General features: G+C 41.6%; 1 protein-coding gene across 2 annotated transcripts in view; it reads right to left on the bottom strand.

Moving 5' to 3' along the window:
- Positions 1–531: 531 nt before the first annotated feature.
- CALCR (calcitonin receptor) overlaps positions 532–20,901 on the bottom strand; it is a 180,526-nt gene continuing 160,156 nt past the window's right edge. For both annotated transcript variants that reach the window (XM_054193184.1, XM_054193185.1), the window contains exons 11-13: positions 20,112–20,330; positions 11,815–11,856; positions 532–4,729 (exon numbers count right to left, since the gene is read on the bottom strand). In XM_054193184.1, the coding sequence (XP_054049159.1) occupies positions 4,508–4,729; positions 11,815–11,856; positions 20,112–20,330 (483 nt within the window). In that variant the 3' untranslated portion in view covers positions 532–4,507. The remainder of the gene's footprint in view (positions 4,730–11,814; positions 11,857–20,111; positions 20,331–20,901) is intronic.

Here is a 20,901-nt window from a genome sequence, read left to right as displayed (position 1 = left end):
TAGATATTCACCACATTTGCATGGTTGGTTTCATCTCAAAACAAAGTTATGTTGCTATGTTATAAACGCATGAGCACTTTGTAATGGCAATAATGTCGGACTTTTAATTAAGGTAGCGTTATTGCTAAGAATTTTAATACAGAGAAAATTGTCTGTTCTACCTTTGTTGCTGTTTTATTTCAGCTAAAACATATTTATTAACTAAATCAAATAAAACACAAGTCTTACTTTCAGCATCCCATGCCACAAAAAGTCTTTTAATTTGTGCTGCGTTTCTGTAACTAGTAAGGAATAACAACCAGCATCTTTCTGATACATCTAGTTGCTCAAACAAAGCACACGCATAAACCCTCCTGACAGAGCAAACGTTCACTAAACCGGGTTTTCCTGTGTTGGGTGTGGTGTTTGAGAGGAAATAGATACTGCGGAGTTGATTAATATAAGGTTCGTTTCCTCTTAAAATACTCCTTGAATCCATGGATTCAAGTGTCAGCTCCTTTCCAACTTTTTGATCCACTGATACATCAATTATGCATTTCTTCTGTTCCTGTGAAATGTATTAGAGACAAAACACCCTACAGCCAAGACACTGCAATTGTCAAGGTCATATCAGCATTCACGATATTATGGTGTATGGTACTACATATAAAGCAGAGAAGTGACATTTACCTTGTGTGCGCAATGACAACATTTCAAAACATCTTGAGATGAAGAAAAATAGCATTTTCCATTGGAAAATATTCTGATTAGAAATTACTCAGTAAGTATCTCTCAAACAAAGCCTTTCCTGCAAGGCCCAAGGGTGATGACAACCCTAAATTCCACTGAAACCAAGGCTGCCCTAAAGACTGATGCAACCACACAGTGTTTCCACCACCTGAAGCTCAAATGAAGATCCTAAACCCCGTATTTGGCTTTTCAGAGCATTCTACTGAAAAGAGCAAGAAAACATCATTAGTGAAGAAAGAAAAACAACCACTACAATGGCAAAGCATTTCCATTTTGTACATCCACTTGAACATAATAGACTGTAAAACAACTTGTACTTACATGTTGTAAACATGTACATTATTAAAACCAATGTGTTCATTATTAAACTCTCTGTATTACACACACTTCTTTTACAATCTGATCATTTGTGTCTTTAGAAACTAGGAATGCCTTCTGGGAGCTTGCTGGGGAAGTGTGTTGTGCCCCAAAGCTATTCAGAACTATAGCATTCATAGCAGAGCTACCTTGTTGTCTTTAATGACTAAATCCTCCACTTCCCATTGTTCGCTGTTAAAAGAAATAGCGATACATGATATACTGTTGTCCGAAAAAATAACCGCCTTTGTATTCCTTGAAGTCTGAAAAATAGGTATGTGGCTTGAATGAATGCATGGGATCGTACGTTCTTGTAAATGTTCCACTAGATTAATCATGCGATAAACCACAGCATCGGCAGACAGTTAGTTCTTGTTCCCCATCTCCTCTCTCTTGTTCTACGGTTCCAGCACCAGCAACTCAGTGCTGGCCTCATGTACGGAGAGTGGGAATTTGGTGTCCTCTCACAGAGCTTGGTTACGCCTGTCCCTCATGAGCTCATCCCTGGAAGGGTCTTCTCCAGTGAGATGGTGTCTCATGTAGGTAGACGTGTACAGCGGAGTTTCATTTAAAATTTACACATGAAGAGTAAAGCTTAGGGCCTAGATGTGTCAGTGAAGAAAAAACTGAGCCTGAATGAACACAATATTTAAAAATGGTTTCAAATTGCTAAGGATGAAATTGTCTCCTATTTTCGAGGTCTACGCCGAACTGTGTTGCATAAGTCATTCCTGAACACTGAAGAGAGTGTTGTCCAGCTCTGGAGTCCTCACCACAAGAAGGACATGGACCTGTTGGAGCGGGTCCAGAGGAGGGCCACGAAGATGACCAGAGGGCTGGAGCACCTCTCCTGTGAGGACAGGCTGAGAGAGTTGGGGTTGTTCAGCCTGGAGAAGAGAAGGCTCCCAGGAGACCTTATAACCCCTTCCAGTACCTAAAGGGGCCCTACAGGAAGGATGGGGAGGGACTCTTTATCAGGGAGTGTAGTGATAGGGCATGGGGTAACAGCCTCAAGTTGAGAGAGGGTAGATTTAGATTGGATATCAGGAAAAAAATCTTTACTGTAAGGGTAGTGAGGCACTGGAACACGTTGCCCAGGGAAGTTGTGGATGCCCCATCCCTGGAAGTGTTCAAGGCCAGGCTGGATGGGGCTTTGAGCAGCCTGGTCTAGTGGGAGGTGTCCCTGCTCATGGCAAGGGGGTTGGAGCTAGATGATCTTTAAGGTCCCTTCCAACTCTAACCATTCTGTGATTCTGTGATTCTGTGAGAGTTATTCATGGATCATCTAAGTCAACAGGGATTTGTTTGCTAATTTCAATAGAATCTGAAATAGATTATCAAGGTTTATGGCAGGACTAGTTTATGATCTCTTTCTATGGGAGTCTCTAAAGTGCTTTTTAGCTTGTGGCATACAGACTGTCCTGCAGGCCTTCCTCAACACACCTGCAGGGTTAGGGCCTCTGTCTGTACCCTCCAAAATTACCTCAAAATAATTGTTATCTAGCTCAAGTGCCTTATTTCAGTTTTTCTCTTCCCCTTTACTATCTGACAAAATCTGGATTTAAGACTATTCTAATCCATGATATTTAAGTACCTTATGCAGTGGTAAGGAGAAAATCACTATGGATGGAGCCAGCAGCAGAAATCCCACACGAACGGAACTGCAGTATAAAGAATGGCATCCTGTCTCTTCCCATTCACGTGCCACGTAGGGCAGTATTTTTACAGCTCCCAGGCCAGGGCTGGTATTTAGACATTTGAGATGAGCAGGTGTCACCACTGGCACTTGCAGCTGCCTCTTCTTCTGACCACGTCTTCCTGCTTGGGCTGGGCTGGAAGCATCAGATGCAAGTGTATTAGCAGGGAAAGCAAAGGGGGACTTCCTTCAAAGTTAAAGACTCTGATGAGTATCTTGAAGTTGTTAGTATTTGAAATATCCCATGCACATCTCAGCCAAAGGCAAAGGAGTTTTTCAGAGGACAGTTTTTCAGAGATATGCAAGATGGAATGACTTTATATTCACTAAACATTTTGTGCATAAAACTCCATAGGAGTCACAGCCCTGCGAGGCACCGGCCTTGCTGCTTGCAGATTCTTTGCAATTAGCTTAATGTGGGAAATTCATCTATTTTATTTCTTTTGTGATTTGCAGAACTTTTGGAGTGACAGTACGGTAACTTCTAACTGCAAATCAGCTTCTCCCTGACCTGATTTCTGCCTCAGTAATCACACAGAGAGTCTAATGATGCTTTGAATATGTGATAAAAGTGCTTATTACTCACAAAACTGTACATTCATCATGTTTTCCTGATGACAGACTCACACACGAAATCATCACCTTCAACAACTAGGGACTCAGAGCAGCAACCAGATTCTAAAAATAGATGCTTCCTGTGCTAAGACATTAGTTTTGCATCTCTTACCTGTGATCCTTTACTGCCATGATCATAATTTTATTACAGAGGCAAGCATTCATCTAGCCTTCATCTCAGAATGCCTATTAAAGAAAATAATAATTTCCAAACAAATTTCACCGTTTATTCAGAGTGAAAGGATTGTGCCTTAATGATGAGTTTCTGGGCAGAGTAATAGGGTGACAATTTTTCCTATAAATAAATATTCTTGAACTACCAGTATTGTTAAACAAAAACTATTTTGAGATGCCTCCAGGACTTGTATGAGGCAGCCTAAAGAACCAGTCTGTTTCTCTGAGGGTATTGTGAATTTGGTATGCAATTACTATTTTATCTTCATCTGTTTTATGCACTTGCTAATGGGATGGTAATATTTTGGGCTATCTTTGGGGGATGGTAATATTTTGGGGTATCCTTTGGAGATGGTAATATTTTGGGGTATCCTTTGGAGATCATCAAGCTTTGAATACTTTGGAGTGACTCTTTTTCTGTTCATCTGCTTGATTTGTCTTGCAATGTGCAAAATCTTTTAAGAAGTCATCAAGCTCATTAAAAGGGGAAATAAAGGACTCCAAGCCAGTTACACCTTGTGAAAGTTGATAGCTCAAAATCTAGCGTTAAAGAAAAGTACCAAAAGCAAAAACTGCTTAAAGTTTCCAATTGCCACATACTGCTTCTTTCTTTCTGTTTGCTATGAGCTACCTGGCACTGTTACAACTGACTCTTCATACAGCCGGTACGAGGAGATGTGGAGATGACACTGTCTGGTGAACAGGTCCATGTTCACTCCATGCTGCAGCGTGCAGGAAGAAACACTATTTCCAGGGCTGTGTCACGCTCCCTCTGTGCCATTGCTGCCAGAGGCTGCTGTGGTTTGAATATGATGTGTCCTTTCACCTGGTCTTGCCCTCTGCCATAGTGGCTTGGATTTCCACACTCCCACCCTTCTCCCCACTTTGTTCACAAGCAGAATGTGAAATGATGTCTTTGCGATGGCTGGTGCTGAGCTAGGCAGACGTCTCTCCAGATTTTAATGCAACAAGTTCAGAGTCCTCTACATATCTTCCATTTAACTGTTCATTGTTGGAATCGTGATGGTATAGGTAAACGGGGACTTCTGTGATTGATGTCGCAGTGTAGGAGGTAGACCGTGTGGAGCAGTGCTCTCGGCGCCTTTGGCCCCACTGGGTTTTGTACTGTGTCCATTGCCTCTTCAAAGCTCCTTGTACCTGTTAAAGAACCACATAGTTAGGGTGAGGCATAACCTGAATCCCTGTAATTGTAGCATTTTTTTAATTTGCTGCAGGAATTGAAAGAGAGAAAGAGAGAAAGAAAGAGAGAAAGAAAGAGAGAAAGAAAGAGAGAGAAAGAGAGAAAGAGAGAAAGAAAGAGAGAGAGAAAGAGAGAGAGAAAGAGAGAAAGAGAGAGAGAGAGAGAAAGAAAGAAAGAGAAAGAAAGAGAGAAAGAGAGAAAGAGAGAAAGAGAGAAAGAGAGAAAGAGAGAAAGAGAGAAAGAGAGAAAGAGAGAAAGAGAGAAAGAGAGAAAGAAAGAAAGAAAGAAAGAAAGAAAGAAAGAAAGAAAGAAAGAAAGAAAGAAAGAAAGAAAGAAAGAGAAGGAGAAAGAAAAAGCTCCAGGTCTAATTCCATCAGGTTCAGTCTGCCTCTCTCTTCTGCTTTGCTCCCAGCTCCAGAAGCAGAAGTTACTCATCTCTCGGCCTTAACTCCCTCCCTCCCAACCCCACGGCAGCAATTAGTTTCTGCAGTTGTTGCTGCTTATGAAGAGTGGGTATGGGTTAGCTGTTCCCCTACCTAAGAGGTAGATGTGGAACAGACGGTGCACGGGAACACAGTGGGATGCTATGGTAGAAGAGGGAACAGGAAGGAGGGATGAGGATTAAAACCCATCTGATGCTGCAGCTGGATCCTTGCCCCTGGAATGGCTAATGCATTGTGATCCCTGAAGAAACCTGACCTTGAGTAAAACTGGCCATGAATGGCAAAGTGTAAGTACACTTCAAGAGCTTGCCAGCGCTCATTTTGTAGAGGGGAAGAGTTAGAGGATTAGTATAGATAAACAGAGATTTTGTTCCGGTAATTTAAGAACAGGCCCTGTGCTGGCAAACAAATAGCATTGCTCACAGCTCTCTGCATAGGAGAGAATTCCAACATTTGGACATTCGTCTTCTAGGAATAAAATATTTTATTCAACATTTACATTAAGAGTGTTATTATATATGGCGCTAGGATATGACTTAAGCTATCGAGTCCTGCCAGGGAATAAGAAGCCCTTCTCCAGCTGCACGTCCACGCGTGCCGGCACTTGCTAGCTCCTTCCCAAAGGAAGCATTGAGACATGAGCAGTGAGCGGGCAAACCCTGGCTCCGTTCATTCAGATCAGCGATTCCAGCCAGCAAAATGTGAGAATAGGAGCAGTTTGCCGTAATAATCTGCTGTAAATGATCACCCCTCCAGAGGAAGGCAGAGGCAGGTGAGGCACTGCGATCACAGCTGAGCTGGACGGTGTGTGTCATTTTTGCTCAGGGAGTATTCTGAAGTCACTCTCTAGGCTCTGTGCAGAACCGTATCTTTGATTCATGTAGATGAATCTAAATGACTTTAATATTTCCCAAGTCTCCACAGTTCTAATCACTCTATTAATATGTATATAGTAAAATGTTATCTACTCACCACCCACAGCTGCCTGCAAGAAAGCTGTTTCATGTCACATAAGGACAAGGCTTCATAAGGAATTGCTATGAATCTGAGATGCTTACTGAGTGTACAGCAGGACTACGCAGCATGCCAAGAATGGATATTTCAATTGCTTTGGCTTTTTATTTTTAATCCAAGACACAAGCCAAGGTATGAGGACTGATGCTATAAATCCTTACTCATGGAAGTAGCTGCACTGACTTTGGTATGCCTGCTTTCTTGAGTAAACAAACGTTTGCTGGACTAGTCCTTTAAAACTAACTGAAAACGATATCTATGCCCAGTTTCCAATATTAGCTCTTTTTTGCTATTGTTTAGCTTAAGACAAAGTAGTTGAGTTCTTTTCACCTGGAGAAATGTATTCCTATTTGCCTTCTCCTAACGCATGAAGAAAAGAAAACAAATGGCTGAGTGTAGGTTAATTAGATACCAAGCACAGAAAAGGCACATGGCTACAACGGAACTTTAATTACCAGGGCTGTGAGCAAAGCTTACTGTGCCAATATTGAGATTTAAAGTGAAATGGCTGCATGCAGAGATGTTTCATATCACACCATCGCCAAAGTTTATTAGTGAGAAAGAACTACTGCACGAGAGTAATGCAGTTGTAGCACATGATACAGAAATATTACACATGAAGTAAACCCTGTAAAGATTTTAGTCACTTTAAAATTGCCTTTTGATGTCAGAGTATGAATGTTGTAGTTTCGTCACCATAGAAGCTATGGGGAGAGACTGGAAGAAGAAATCTTCAGAAGGATTAAGTCAGTGATTTTTCCCCAATATCACACTGGGGCAGGAGTTCCTGTGACCTACAGCTGGACACAATGAGGATAATGCAGAAGTCCTGGGTGTGCCCAGCAGCTTTGCCTGGTCGCAGCCATCTCTCCAACGCTGCCACCGCAGTCATTAGTGCCTGCAGCCACTGCGCACCTCTGGCCATTGCCTCTGCCCCTAAGTATTGAGTGTGTTTGCATTTCACAGCAGTTCATCCATTCAGATTAATCTCAGTGTCTTTAGTTAAGGTGGGAAGAACTTGCTCTTACAGCCTGTTCCTCTCCTGGCCCTGCTTCCCCTGCATAGACCCCAAGGCTTTGATTGCTCTTGCATGGGGAGAGGAGCTGCTGTGAAGGCGATGAGCTCTTGCTGAGCTCTCAAACTGCTCTCAGTTGAACTGGAGTTTGATGGGCTACCAGGTTAACCATAGGTCTGGAGATGATAACACGGTTAACCGAAGGGGGAAGAACAATGTCACTGAGCTTACAAAGCCTGCCGTGAGGAGCTTATCGTTTTGTTCTCAGAAGGGAGTGACACTTCAATTGTATGTGTGGTGAGGGAGAGAACAGGCACATCCCCTCCAGTTCAGCCCATGATTAGAAGTGCCGTTAGTCAGGTTTAAAAGGCTCCATGGAGCAGTGAGAGCACGAGGTCAAAGCAGCTGGGTTTTTGCTCTCCGCTGAACTGCTGGCCTGTGCAACAATCTGGCCATGAATGGATAATGGATAGTACAAGCTGCTGCACTTGAGTAAAACAACGTGTTAATCTAGATTGCCACGATTCCAAGGATCTCAGATGATCGTAATTCAGTGCCAACTAAAACTGTTCATGCATGGATTTTAAATGTGTAAGCAGCATTACTGAAAATCACATGCACAGCAATAATATATTAACGACCAAGGAGGCTCCTGGGGACCGGGAGGGGCAGGGTGATGCCTGCCGTGCTTTCTGCTGGGATAGCAGATGGAAGAAAGTAAAGTCTAAAGAAACAAAGAGCCTGAGTTTATTTACTCAGTCCTGCTCTTCAGGACTTAAAAGGTTTTTCTGTTCTCTATTAGCCATTCATGCCTCTTGGCACACAAGATATATGGCTGACTTTTTTTTTTTTTTTTTTCCAAACAGACTTTCCATTTTGTTGGCCAGTCTTGCAGTCTAGAAGCAATCTCAAGCCTGGAAATATGGTCTGGTGAGCAGACTATTGCAGAGACCTTGTATCATCTGTACAACGCTGTTGTTGTTGGACAGAGAAAATACAGTGCTGCTGGACACTGAGATTTTCTATGAAAATGCACAGGAAGATCTGTCAATTTAAAAGTCCAAAACAAATCTATTGTTTACGTGTTCTTCCACATGAATGCAGGCACCAGTACAGCTTCTCATTACTATTTTTATATTTCTTTCTATAGATCGGCTCGTGGTGCTAAAGGGAGGTTGGTGAGGTAGTAGGCGACGAACGCAATATAAAACACTGTCAGGTGGTCCTGAGTTTAGCATTGTTTGTCCTGGCTAAACTTTATGTAATTCATCCTTGAAGTTAAATATTCCAGTAGGAAAAAGTAAATCCCAGAGTATCCAGGCCCCTGTGGTGCTAAAATTAATCTCCTTGCCCCACACTGAATTTTCTCATGAGACATAATTTTGAGCTCTATAGCAGCAGATCTATACAGCAGCTTGGAAACAATCTCCTACCATGACTGAAGACCAGACTGTGGCTTTGGTCTATGTCATACTGCACACAGCAAGAGTCGGGGAAATTATCTCTGCTTAGTTCTCTTGGGCAGCCAAACTCAGACCAGCGCTCCCTTTGGAAGGACCTAATGCCATCTTGGCATTAGTCTGTTGCTGCTTCTCTATAGGTTTTGTGCCTTATGTATCTACACCTTGTGTAACTGCAAGAATAAATGGGACTTGCAGGAAGGGGATCACGATCCTCTCATCCTCTCTTCTGGCACAGCCCAACACAGCTACTCTAATACATAAACTTGCTTGATGTTTATTGGTAATGTGCTGATGCAAGTAGCACCAAACTGTCTTGAGTCTATATTAGAGAGGTGTCTGCTTTGGCTCTCTGGCCACTTTAGCAGGAAATTCTACAAAAAACTTCCCTTATTGTCCAGTAAATAAAATTTCCTACAAGAAAATTATGAGGAAGTTTCTCAGCATCCCTATCATTGACCATGTTGGACAGTCTGGAGTCTGCAGCAGATACAACAATTTTAAAAATGTGTGTAATGATGAAAAGTACCCAAGCACCAACAAAAATCACGCTCAACATGTCTGAGAAACTGGAATCCCCACGGCTGTTTGCTCTTACTGCCTGACACTGATGAAAGTTTCTGATCAGCGACTCTATCAAGGAGTCATTAATCCTACAGGCAGTCTGCAGCTACCGGAAGGTAGTTAAGCCATCCATGTGATTATTTATGGGTTAGGGTTTGGGTTAGGGTTAGGGTTTGTGCTAGGGATATTTCTACTATTCAGGATTTGTATCCAGACCCTGCATCTTCCACCCACATAAGGAATGACTGGCTGCTATTGCAGCTTCCTAACAGCAGCTCAGTGAGTGCAGAAGTCTAGACCGCACAGCATGCCTCTGAGGTTGGACGTCTGAATATCATGTATGAATATAGTGTATTTTCTTTATCCAAATGTATTTATTCTGACTTCTAAATTAATTTAATACAGTATTTAATGAACAAAAGAGAGTTGCATATTTATTTTAGACTAATCTTCATTCCTGGAATGTGGCTTTTAATTTTCTGCCTAGTGCAGTCTAGTTTAGTTCATATGACGGGTAAACTCATTCATACCCTGCAATCTAATTTTGAGTTAAATGATACATATGGCCATGATGTTGGCAAGCAGCTGTTCCAGATCTGTTCGTCACTGGGTAACCTGCAAATTGTATTCCTGGAGTTGTAAAGGTGGATATGCTTCTCTGACATTGTGGCATTGCCAAAAGCACTTTGGAACTGGAGCTATGTGATGAAACATACCTAAGAAACAGACAGCCTTTAAGATAGTTTACATTTTCAGTGTATTTTCTTGCTGCCTTTCCTCAATTTTAGCATTGCTACAGCCTTTCTCGCCACAAATCCATACGTTCTCATTAGAGTTGGAGAATTACAGAGTAATTGACCTTTTACTCTAAAGCTATAAAACAGTAAGCAAATTTGTTCTGCAAAATCTAATCTGAAAAAAATGGAAGGCAACACTGGTGAGAATGAAGAAGGAAGAAGGCAATGCTGAAGACCAGGATTTTGGGGTAACACATTGTTTGGAGGCAAGCGAGGACAGGCTGGAGCGCTGCCTGCACAGAACTATGCAGTCATTCCTATAGGGAGAGGATGCTTCAAAAATTGCCTGGCTGGTCTCTACTTTCTCCACGCCTACCAGGGAGAATGAGAAATCTGTCTGTGTTTCCAGGGCATGGAGAGTGGACTGTGCCAGAAAGTTATGACAGTAAGGGAGAATGAGAAAGCCTGCAGATCCTGGGGGTATAAAAGTGATAGGAAAAAATTGCTGTACGTCTTTCCAACTTTTTTTTAATTGGACCCATGAAACCATGATTTTTACGGTTATCATTTTGTATTATGTTCTGGTGTCATTAACTGTTCACCTTTTGTTATTTTCTTTTATTATCTCGAGAAGCCGTGCTACAGAATTACAGTCAGAGGTCTCTAATTGTTTCTACTGTTGCATTTTTCTGTACATTTATGCAGCAAGCCAGCCAGAAGCCAATGTATAGCTATGCCATCCCAAAAGTTAGCAAACCAGCTAGTAGGACCTTATCAATAGATAATGTGCTTCAAGTCACTACAAAAACATCCGCATGGTCACATCATTACTGGGAATTCGCTATTTTCTAATAGTACACAGGGATAAACACGAGCATGAATATCTCTTTTGGTTGACATACTGAGTGTTAGCATCACAAAGCTTGCTCTGTACCTAAGTCACCTGCTCTGGATTAAAAAATAACTTTTTAAAGGACTTTCTGCCTTTTCTAAGATATGTGGTGGTTTATTTTGCTACAGTTGAATGCTCCTGATGTATTGAAAAAGCATTTTTCTGCTAACCATCTTTGGAAAATGGCTTACTGTAGGAATTTAAATGGTTCTTGACATATTTTAACCAGCTATTTCTTTGTAAAAAAAAAAAAAAAAAAAAAAAAAAGTAGTGAATTGGACCTAAAACCAGCTCTAGGTATCTAAAATACCGATCCAGCTGTAAAAGAATGGGAAACAGCTTTGCCTCAAGGGTTTTTATTTCTCAGTTACTACAAGAGAAACACTGACTTTAAAAAGGCCAGTGCTAATCCTCAAAGGAGTGAAAGTAATTGCGCTCCTCCAGGCTCCTCTGCTCCGACAGTGCTACTGGTGACGGCACCTCCGCCACGGCTCTGGGGCTGAACGCAGCACACGGCTCTCCAGGACAGACCCCCGAAGATCCCCACTGCTTCTTATGGGCCTTTTTGGTCCTTCCAGGCAATTCTGGGGCAGGAAGGGAAGTAGAGCATTTTTCTCCTTTACTTGGACCTCTGTCTCAAAATTGCAGATAGCAGGGGGAGAGTCTCACGCCTGTACCCCATTTGGTGCCATCTGCTTTGTGAAGGTAACATTCCTGATTCATCCGCTCAGAGATATTCAAGTCACATAATATTCTGCACAGAGCTTTCAAAACCGCACGCTGCTGGTTGTACATACAGAGTAAAAAGCTACTTTGTGTGGTTTCGAAGTAGCACAACATGCTTCATTTCTGCCTTAATGAACAACAAAGTGACTATTTTTCAAATTCTGTTCATTTGCTGTATTTCACATGCTTACCTCACCATTGAAGAAGCAGAATATAGTTGCCACAAGTAAGCCCTAAGAGAAAGGAAAAGAGTTTAGGGATCAGAATATACAATTTATTTTTTTTGCATTCCTTAGGAATTTGGACTTGGAGGGATACAAAATAAAAACATTAGTCCACTTCCTCTACATCACCGACACTTCACCTTACCTCCCCCTCATTCACAGTTACATTATTACACCCATTTTTGTCTTCTCAACATGTTTTTCCATTTCGTTCTATATTACTAGCATTTATATATTATCTATTTTGTCTATGAAGTTATTTTTGTACAAGAGGCCTAGAGAAGGAAAATTAAATGGTGTGTAAGGTAGATATCTTGCTTACAGGGGAATACCACACTGGTACCGACTTTGCTGAAGAGACGGCAGAAGAGCTGTGTCCTCCATGCTGCCGCTCGTTTGTCAGAGTACAGTTACCCAGTTACAAGTGTCGGCCAAGGAGAATCCAGATGCCCCAGGAAGGCTTTAAATCAAACTGTATGTCAGGGTAAGTGAGCTTGTATGTGGGGCACCACAATGGATGGTGGGGATGTGAAAAGAGGTATAAATGGTCAGGAAAAGGGAAAAAAAACCCACAATAGGTGAGTTAGAAGGTAGGGGCAGAGAAAAAGAAGAGAGATTGCAGATCAAAGCTTAGTCCTAAATGGCTTAAAATTAATTTAATTATTGCCACAATTGTTCAGATAATATTTCACTACTGCTACAATATTAAAAAGGGCCAAGCCAGGGACATGAGGTGAGAAGGTGTGAAATTAATAAGAGAGAAAATTCTCGCACACAGAGCCTGCCATTCAGAATCACGTAGTTACTCTGGTCCATGTTCTAAACCACACTCGCTCTTATTAAAATAGCATTACATAGCTTCAGTGGGAGTCAAATGCCTTCATTTTAAATTACTTAAAGCAGTTATTATAAACTAAACATATGGCAGTTTGTGAAATTGAGGGGAAAACTGCAATACAGTAGTTTGTGTTCCCATGGGCTGCTTTGAAGAGCTTTACAGCTGTATCTTTTTTATAAACCTTAATTTAACTGATTACCAGTTAAATTGTAGCTAACACTTTGTAAAATGTCTTGGACTCTCAAGTGTATATTTTGGACCACAAATGTAGGGTAAGCAATAACTATTTTAGCAAAATGCTTATATGTTAGAGATACATAGGTTGGTTTGAAGAGATGCCGACCACCTGAATTTTGGCAATTATTTTTCTCCAGTAAATCTCCTCTAATGCAGAATTTGTAATTTGACATGACTTCAAATATGAACCCAGTAGAGCATGTGCAAGGAGGAGGAAGAGTAGACATAGTGAGAAAAAGAAAGTTTCTTTTCATGTTTTGGAAAAACAGTGAGTATTCTCAAAAAACTCAAATTGCGGTATACAATATGTGATGCGCAATAGTTTGCCCATAAGCTGTGGTTTCAGAAACACCACAAAGCCAACCAAAATCTTATGCCTCTAAAGCAGGACTTGGTTAGACCACAGATTCCTAAATAAAAAAGTTATGCAGGGGGAGCAAATGCGTCACTTCCTGGTGCCCTATCTTGATTTTCTCCTGCTCTGTGTGTGCTATATTAATTTTCAGAGTCTTGCAAAACATCTGCAGTTGAACTACCAGGTACACGGGCTCAGCAGGGGTCTCACTATTTTGCTACAGTGTGTTTATATTAACAGCAGTCAGCCACGATGGGAAATGAAATGGATCTTGATCTCATCTGGGAGTAGAGATGCACGATGGATGTTGCATCTGAGGCACGGCGGACACAAAAGATGCCAGGAGGAGAGAAAGAACCAGAGAAACTTCTCTAAGTCTGTTCTTCAGTGCGAGTGTTTCGGGGGAATTTGGGAACTGCGGTTCACCTAAAGGCAGAATTGAACCTGAACTGCTGAAGTGAAGTCATTTTCCATTTCAGTTCCTGTATGTTATTTGAATTCCTCTGTTACATTCTGCAATTGCTCTACTTTTGTTGGAGAGTGTAGTTCCCTTAACTGATGTTTTCTCCAGACAACTTCTGACAGAAAAGCTAAAGAGAAAGCTGTGGTGGTGCCTCATATCCCTTCAACTCTTCCGGTCTGGAATGAGCTGAGAGCAGGTCTGGCTCCTCACTATTTTGAGACCACGGATGTTGTACATGTTCTGGCTGAAGAAATTATTTTCTCTGGTTTGTCCCATATAGGTCTCACTGCTCTTCTTCCATCAGCAACAGCCCTCTGGGCTCTGCCATCTATCTACTTCCATTTCTATTTCTATTTCTATTTCTACTTCCATTTCTATTTCTAGTTCTAATTTGTATTTCTATTTATTTCTATTTCTATTTCATTATTTCTATTTCTATATTTATTTCTATTTCTATTTCTTATTTTTTCCCATTTATACATAATTTTTTGACGATAGTTCAGAGTACTACCGTTATCTTCAGCTGTAAAGCTCCAGAGATATCTGTAGGACATATCAGCTTTGTCTCTTCAGATCCAGTTCGGCTTGGGATGATGATAATTTTACAGTAGTTCTATTAAAACATGACAGACTGGATGTAGGTTAATTGTTTCATGTAAGACCCACAGGTTAATTTTCATATCTCTTTGACACACGCCTTCCATATTGTCTCTAACTGCTGCTGGTTTTTGCTTAGGGTGCAATTCTCGTTGAGGATGAGATCTCTAGGTCAGTTATACCTCTCTGCCACTGCGTGGAGTTGTTAAACTGACCTGTGATATATTGTCTGCTGAGAGCAGGATAACACTGGCTGTGGTATTGAAGGCAGAGATGAAAAATACATTTATTTTGAGATTAAGGCCTTTAACGACTTCTGAAATTCTTTATTTCTGGAATTGTGTGAAGACCAGATGAATGTGGCTTTTGGCCGAATCATGCCTTAGAGACTGTTCAGAGTTAGCAGCTCGCAGACCTTCATGTACCTCACTGACCCCATAGTGAGTTTTTCCCTGTGTTTAAGTGCCTATACTGGTCCAAGGACATTCTTTGCTTGACAGGTATTTAATTTGTATCTAACTCTCCCAGAAAACCTGAGTGTCTTGAAAGAAGTTCCAGTAATTTGCTCAGGTTAAAAAGAAACAAACAAAACCCACCTATGCAGATCCTGCAAATTTACATGGATTTCTGATACCTCGGTTGTTTTTCTTCTAGGTTATGTCTCCATAAAACCAAGAAAGCATATCTATATATGCTTATTCCTGTTATTCATGAGGATGTCTATGGCATTAGTTTCTGCCACAATTACACGCTGTGTTTACACTTCAGTGGGATGACAGGTTCATTATTGGTGGTAGAAGATGATGGCACATATAATTGTACAGATGGGCATAATATTAAAAAAAAAGAGTTTCTGATTCTCTGTGTGGGCTTTGGTCCATGTCCATTCATTTCTCACTTCTGGATCTGAGTGGACAGCAAAATAAAAAAAAAAAGGTATGGCCAAAGTTCTTCATGGAAGTACTTCCCATTCCCATCTCTCTCATTTCAGCGGAGACAAAGAGCTTTGAGAAAAACAACACTTGAACTTGATGAACAACTTCATCATCTTCATTCACAGCACATTCATACAGCATCTCTGAGGTAAATGACTGCGCTATAAAGTGTTCATTTGTGTTAGGCTAAAAAAAAAAATAAGCAAAACAACGAATGTGTGTGTGCAGTTTCTGCTGCTACTGAGGTGGGGAGATTGTCAGGAGAGGGCTGAAGACGGCAGCCCACCTGCTGCGAAATGAGGGAGACATCCCATCAGTGAAAGCTCACACTTCCACAGTTTGCTGCTTATCGTGCTCTCTGCTGGAGGTTTCACTGCTGTCATTTTGTACATAATTTTTTCCTTCAAAAACGGCACTTTATAATATCCAGCTTTCAAAAAAACCATTTTCCTCAACTTTTATTGGCTCAAAATATTAGGAAGTTTTGAAATTACTAATAATGCAAAGAAAAAAGAAACAGGAAATAAAAAACCCACTTATGTTGTCAGAAGCAGTCCTATGACCTTAACTTTACACAGAAAGAAAAAATGTTTCTGGTTTGGCATCACAGACGATATTTATTTCCCTTTAAATGGAGAAACAGATGGAATGAATACTTTCTAAAATGCATTGAAATATCTTACTAGTTTTAAGAGGCTACTTTCAAATGGGTTAATCTTGTTCTGCGTGAAGCTGCAGAGAGAGTTAAATTTACAACTTGGAGGCAGGGCGGATCTATATGTGACCCAAACCCATGCCTAAAAGCTACAAAACACACCTGGCACAAATGAGGCCCCTGTGAGCTGGATGTGCCTGCCTGGCAGGGCGGGTGCTGCAGTCCTGAGGGGGCTGCTTGGAAGCTGCTGAGTGACACAGAAGTAACCTTACTTGAGGAGAAAGAAAACTTTGGTTATTCTCCATTTAATAGAAAAAAAAAAACCTTTATTTGCCAATAAAAACCCTTAGAGGTTTTTAAAATAAAATAAAAATAAAATGCTGATTAGCATTTTAATTTGTTGATAGAGGCGGACGTGCGTATTTAGGGCCACGGTCAGCAAGGTATTGAGAAGGAGAGTAACTTTAAGTGCTTACGTATTGCTGTTGATTTGGGGGCTATTTCTCCACTGCACCAAGCGGACCCCCATGGCTAAATCTTCTCTGGCATAGCGACAGCGCAACGTTAGGTAACGTGATAGCCTCCACAAACCCAGCTAGATGCTGGAGGGAGAATTTTGTGAGAGGGGACAGCTGGTGGCAGGAGCTTGCAAGCAGGAGTGCGTTAATCTCTGGGCTTGTTTGCGAGCATCTGGAAGGGGGGTGGGGTGTCTATGTGTGGGACTAACTGATGCATCATGGGGTTACTGCATTTTTCTGCTCTTCACTTTTTCTGGTGAGGCCTCTACTATGGACCAATGTCAGAGATCAGAAGCTGGATAATGGGATGTGCTGGCTGGTAGTAGACCCTCTGACTCAGCACCATGATCTCTTTGCAGCCTGGGACCCCTCAAAAGATGCCCAGTGGTTCCCGGGGTGGGGGAAGTGGCAGCGGCAGCCACAAGGGCCAGCGGAGGCGCATATGGCCCTGCCAGGGTGTGAGGCATAAGCCACATCTCAGCACGGAGACACGAGTGCAGTTTTGGTAGGAGACAGGGCTGCTGCTGCTTCACTTCTCTGCAGGAGGCACCCTCTTTGCCCAGCTGCACCATTCCACCTTCACTGCAGCACAATGGGACTTTTCAGGCTTTTAAGTGACAGAGGTGTTTTCACGACAGAGGTGTGTGTAAGGAGGCAGAGCATCCTGTACCACAGTGTTTTACACCCCGAGGAAGACTGCATCTTTCATGGGCTTTCAGCATCATCTAACAGGCTTTTGAAAGCCAAGTCCTCTCGGAAAATCTCCAACTCGCTGGCTGTTCTGGAGCGCAAATGTTTGCTTTGAGGTGCCTACTGTAGGAGTACTGTTTAACAAGCAAACTGCCTGTTCAGCAATGCACCTACAGCATCCCCCTCTGCATAAATTACTCCACTTAAGGGCTGAAATATCTTTCTTTCGCCTGGTGCAACCTTCATTTCAGCACAGTCTGGAGACTGAAGAGCTGATATTGGTGATGGTGAGGGGAGACACTAATCTCTGCTTTTACAGGATCCATGGAAGGCTGGCTGGTGGGGCTGGAAAAGTACCTGCATTCATATTTGCAGCACAAAAGCCAGTCTTCATTTTTTTTTTTCTTTTACACATATGCTCTATAGATCTGTTAAGAAGAATTGGGTCTATGTGGTGAAACAGACACAATTTGATACAGGGGAAGTAGAAATACAGAGTTTATGAATTGCTCATATAACCATATTTGAAAAAACACTTCTGCTTAAAACAGTGAGCACTGATGACAGTACTGCAAAAAGGGATGGACAATTCAAAACCAGGCTGGCTTCTGTAATTCCAAAGTGACTTCAGTAGAGGAAACCTAGCATGTAACATCTTGACATGCTGTTTTTTAACTGGGAAAACCATTCTATGAAAGATATACCATTACACAGTTTCCTGTGGGAACAAATACTTTCTCACTCATCATCTTCAATCATGATTTTTACAATAGACTGCAGTGCTTGTTTGCACCATTTCTGTGGACACGGACGATGTAGCTAATGTATCAGACCATTGTGCTCACGTAAAGCAGCGACGCGCTGTTGAAAAACTGTCTCTCTTTCTGTTCTAGAAAAAGGCATTAAAAAGGTATTGTTTAACCAAAGCAGAAATGGAGAATGTATTACATTTTCCATGAAAAAAAAATCTTCATAATTGCACCCACGATGCCTGCTTGTATGTGATTGACACGCCACAGTATGTGAAGACTAATAGACTGCTGCCGGTTTATGGAGAGGCAGGCTGTGCTGTGGTTTATAACAGCGTAATAGCTAGTGGGGAAATAGAGCTGTTACACAAACTAATACAATATCTGCTAATTACATAATCACTCCTAGAAGAAAATGAGCACCAGAGGAGCGATTATATAGCTGGCTATCTTAAATATGCATACAAGAAACGTTTGGGAAAGGATTAAGAAAGTTTATTTTAGAATACAGTTAAGAATCCACCCTAAGTAGAAAAGGGAGCGTCACTATCGGCTGCAGTTAGCAGGACGACTGCATAACCCTCCCAAAAGGCCAAATTTTACATGCTGGTGGGGAGCACACTGAGATTATATTGCAGAGGTGTCAAGAGCTCTTCTGTGAGGTCTGCCCTGCTGCCTGGCTGGGGGACGGCTCTGGGTGGGCTGTCACTGCTTGGCATGGCCTGGCGGCCTCTCTGGGCACAGCAGCAGTGGGGCACGGGCAGCCCGCACCATGTGTCCACGCTGGTGTCCCCAGCACTGTCCCCCAGGACAAAATGCATTGTCAGAGGGCGATCGCGGTCGATAAGCCATGGAGAGACACCCATTCCCGATGACTGGGACGAGGGCAGAAGGAACCCATCAGAGACGAATCTTTGCCTCCTTGGCTCCCTCCCTCACCTAATCCCATCCATCAATACAAGAGTTTCACAATACTTTGGTTTTGTTTCTCATTCCATTTTAACCTTGGTTTGACTTTCTATTGTGTAATTATCATAATTAGGATTGTTAACTAAGATGATTAACATTCTTTTTGCAGTTCTCTGACAACATCACAGGATTCAAAAGATGTTTTAAGAGTAAAATGATTATTGTAACAGTCTATGTTATCATAACTTGCTAAAACTGCAAGCAACTTGTCATCAGAAAACTTATTTGGAGATAATTCCTTTATAGCCTTTTGAGACCGAAGAAGTGACAATACAGGAAACAATAGAAGAAACAGACTCTCATTCCTTTTAAGCAGAACTGTAATATGAGATGGCATACACTGCAAAAACAGACCTATAACTTCAGTTATTCTACACACGCAGAAGTATGCACATGCACAGTTCTGAAGGGATAAGGGTGATAAGCAGGAAATATAATCTAAGATGACAGGATGCATAGATTTGGTAGCATTATTTATCACTTCATTTAAGGAAAACCCACCACTGATTTTATTTTTTTTTTCCAGCTGTCTTCTAACTACAACATTAAAATAATTTCTGCGTTTAGCTTCTGTATGAAAGGGAACAAGAAGTGGGTCACTGTACTCGCATCTATTTTGACCACTACTCACAAATGCATTAGAAATCTGCCTTTCCTAGTCAATATAGGACCGGATATATTACAGTCACTAAACCAGATAACCAAGCATTTAAAACCATTTAGATTTGTTCTGTTTTCTTTTTTTTTTTTAAAAAAAAGCAAACCAGACTTACTGAATTATGCTGTAATTCCAAAGCGTTTATGAACTCAAAATGTCAGTGTTATATTTTAATTTAAACTGCCTAATAATGGAAATTTAACTCTTAAATGAAGCCTCATTGTCTCAGTCTTTTCTTCTGTGTGTTGCCATTCCCTCTGTACAACAGTTTGCACACACAGATAATTCTAATATTAACCTCACAGCACCAGTTTCAGTAAATTTGAGCACTTCAACAGAAATCATGCTTTGAATGTAAGAGCCCTCTGTAATCTCAGTTTTCTCTCCTTAGTTTAGAAATAGTGCCACCTGATTATTTTTGCTACATTTTTCATTGTTTCCTCTGTCTTGTGGTTGTTCTTTATGTAGCGATGCTGGTTGGAAAAGAACCGCAAAATCACGCTCAGTTTCAGGGCAAAACAACTGGCAACAGCATCTTTGGCTAAACCAACTTAACAGCAAGCACCTCACCTAAGCTGAAGTGGCTACTATATAACATACCTGGTAATGCATTAATATATGCATGATGTAATCATATATTTCTCCAGCAAGTCGGTTTTCTGGTCTCCAGGGAATAATAACAAACTGAATTCCTAGTAAGGGCACCAGGATTAAAGTGGCTCTGACAGCTTTCATGTACATGTTGGACTCAGCACGGTGGGTATCCCTTAGCTTTGTCACCAAAACTCGGACAATGTTCAGCAAAAAGAAAAAATTGACCTGCGAAAGCAAAGCCGTTATAGGTGAAACCTTTCAAATTAGAGAGACATTCCAAAGAAAAATACAGAACACATAAATGGCAGTAAAATGTAACTTTCTAGCTTTATCGTAGCGCATAATGGGCAGCTCCTTGGGAGTCAGGACTTGCAAAGTACTTTGAATGTCTTCGGAAAAGAGATGTTAAGCTGCTCTACGTGCTTCCATTAGTAAGCCTGAACAGATGTTGCAGACAGGCAGTGATCAGTTTTGACACCGATGTGGGAAAAATTAGGGTTTCCAGGGAACAATTGATCTAATTTTTTTGCATAAAGGTTAAACGGGGTGGACACATTGTCCCCTAGGAGTAACCATGTCTCTGTTCTGAGTCTGAAGGTCACCTAGGTATCTAGCTTCTGTCTGCACCGAAGACGTCTGCAGGCAGGTGAGACAAACCCCAGCATGTCCCCGGGCGTATGGGACCTATGGGGGCACACAATTTCTCTGAAGAATGTGCTCCAGCTGACACAGCTCAATACCTCAGGCTTGTGTATGAGCAGAGGGGCAAGATTTTTCTTGAGAAAAAACTGGGCTA

This window comes from Rissa tridactyla, chromosome 2, assembly GCF_028500815.1.
Source record: "Rissa tridactyla isolate bRisTri1 chromosome 2, bRisTri1.patW.cur.20221130, whole genome shotgun sequence".
NCBI lineage: Eukaryota > Metazoa > Chordata > Aves > Charadriiformes > Laridae > Rissa > Rissa tridactyla.
Note: the sequence above shows the minus strand (reverse complement) of the source record. Positions and strands in the feature narration are given on the sequence as shown.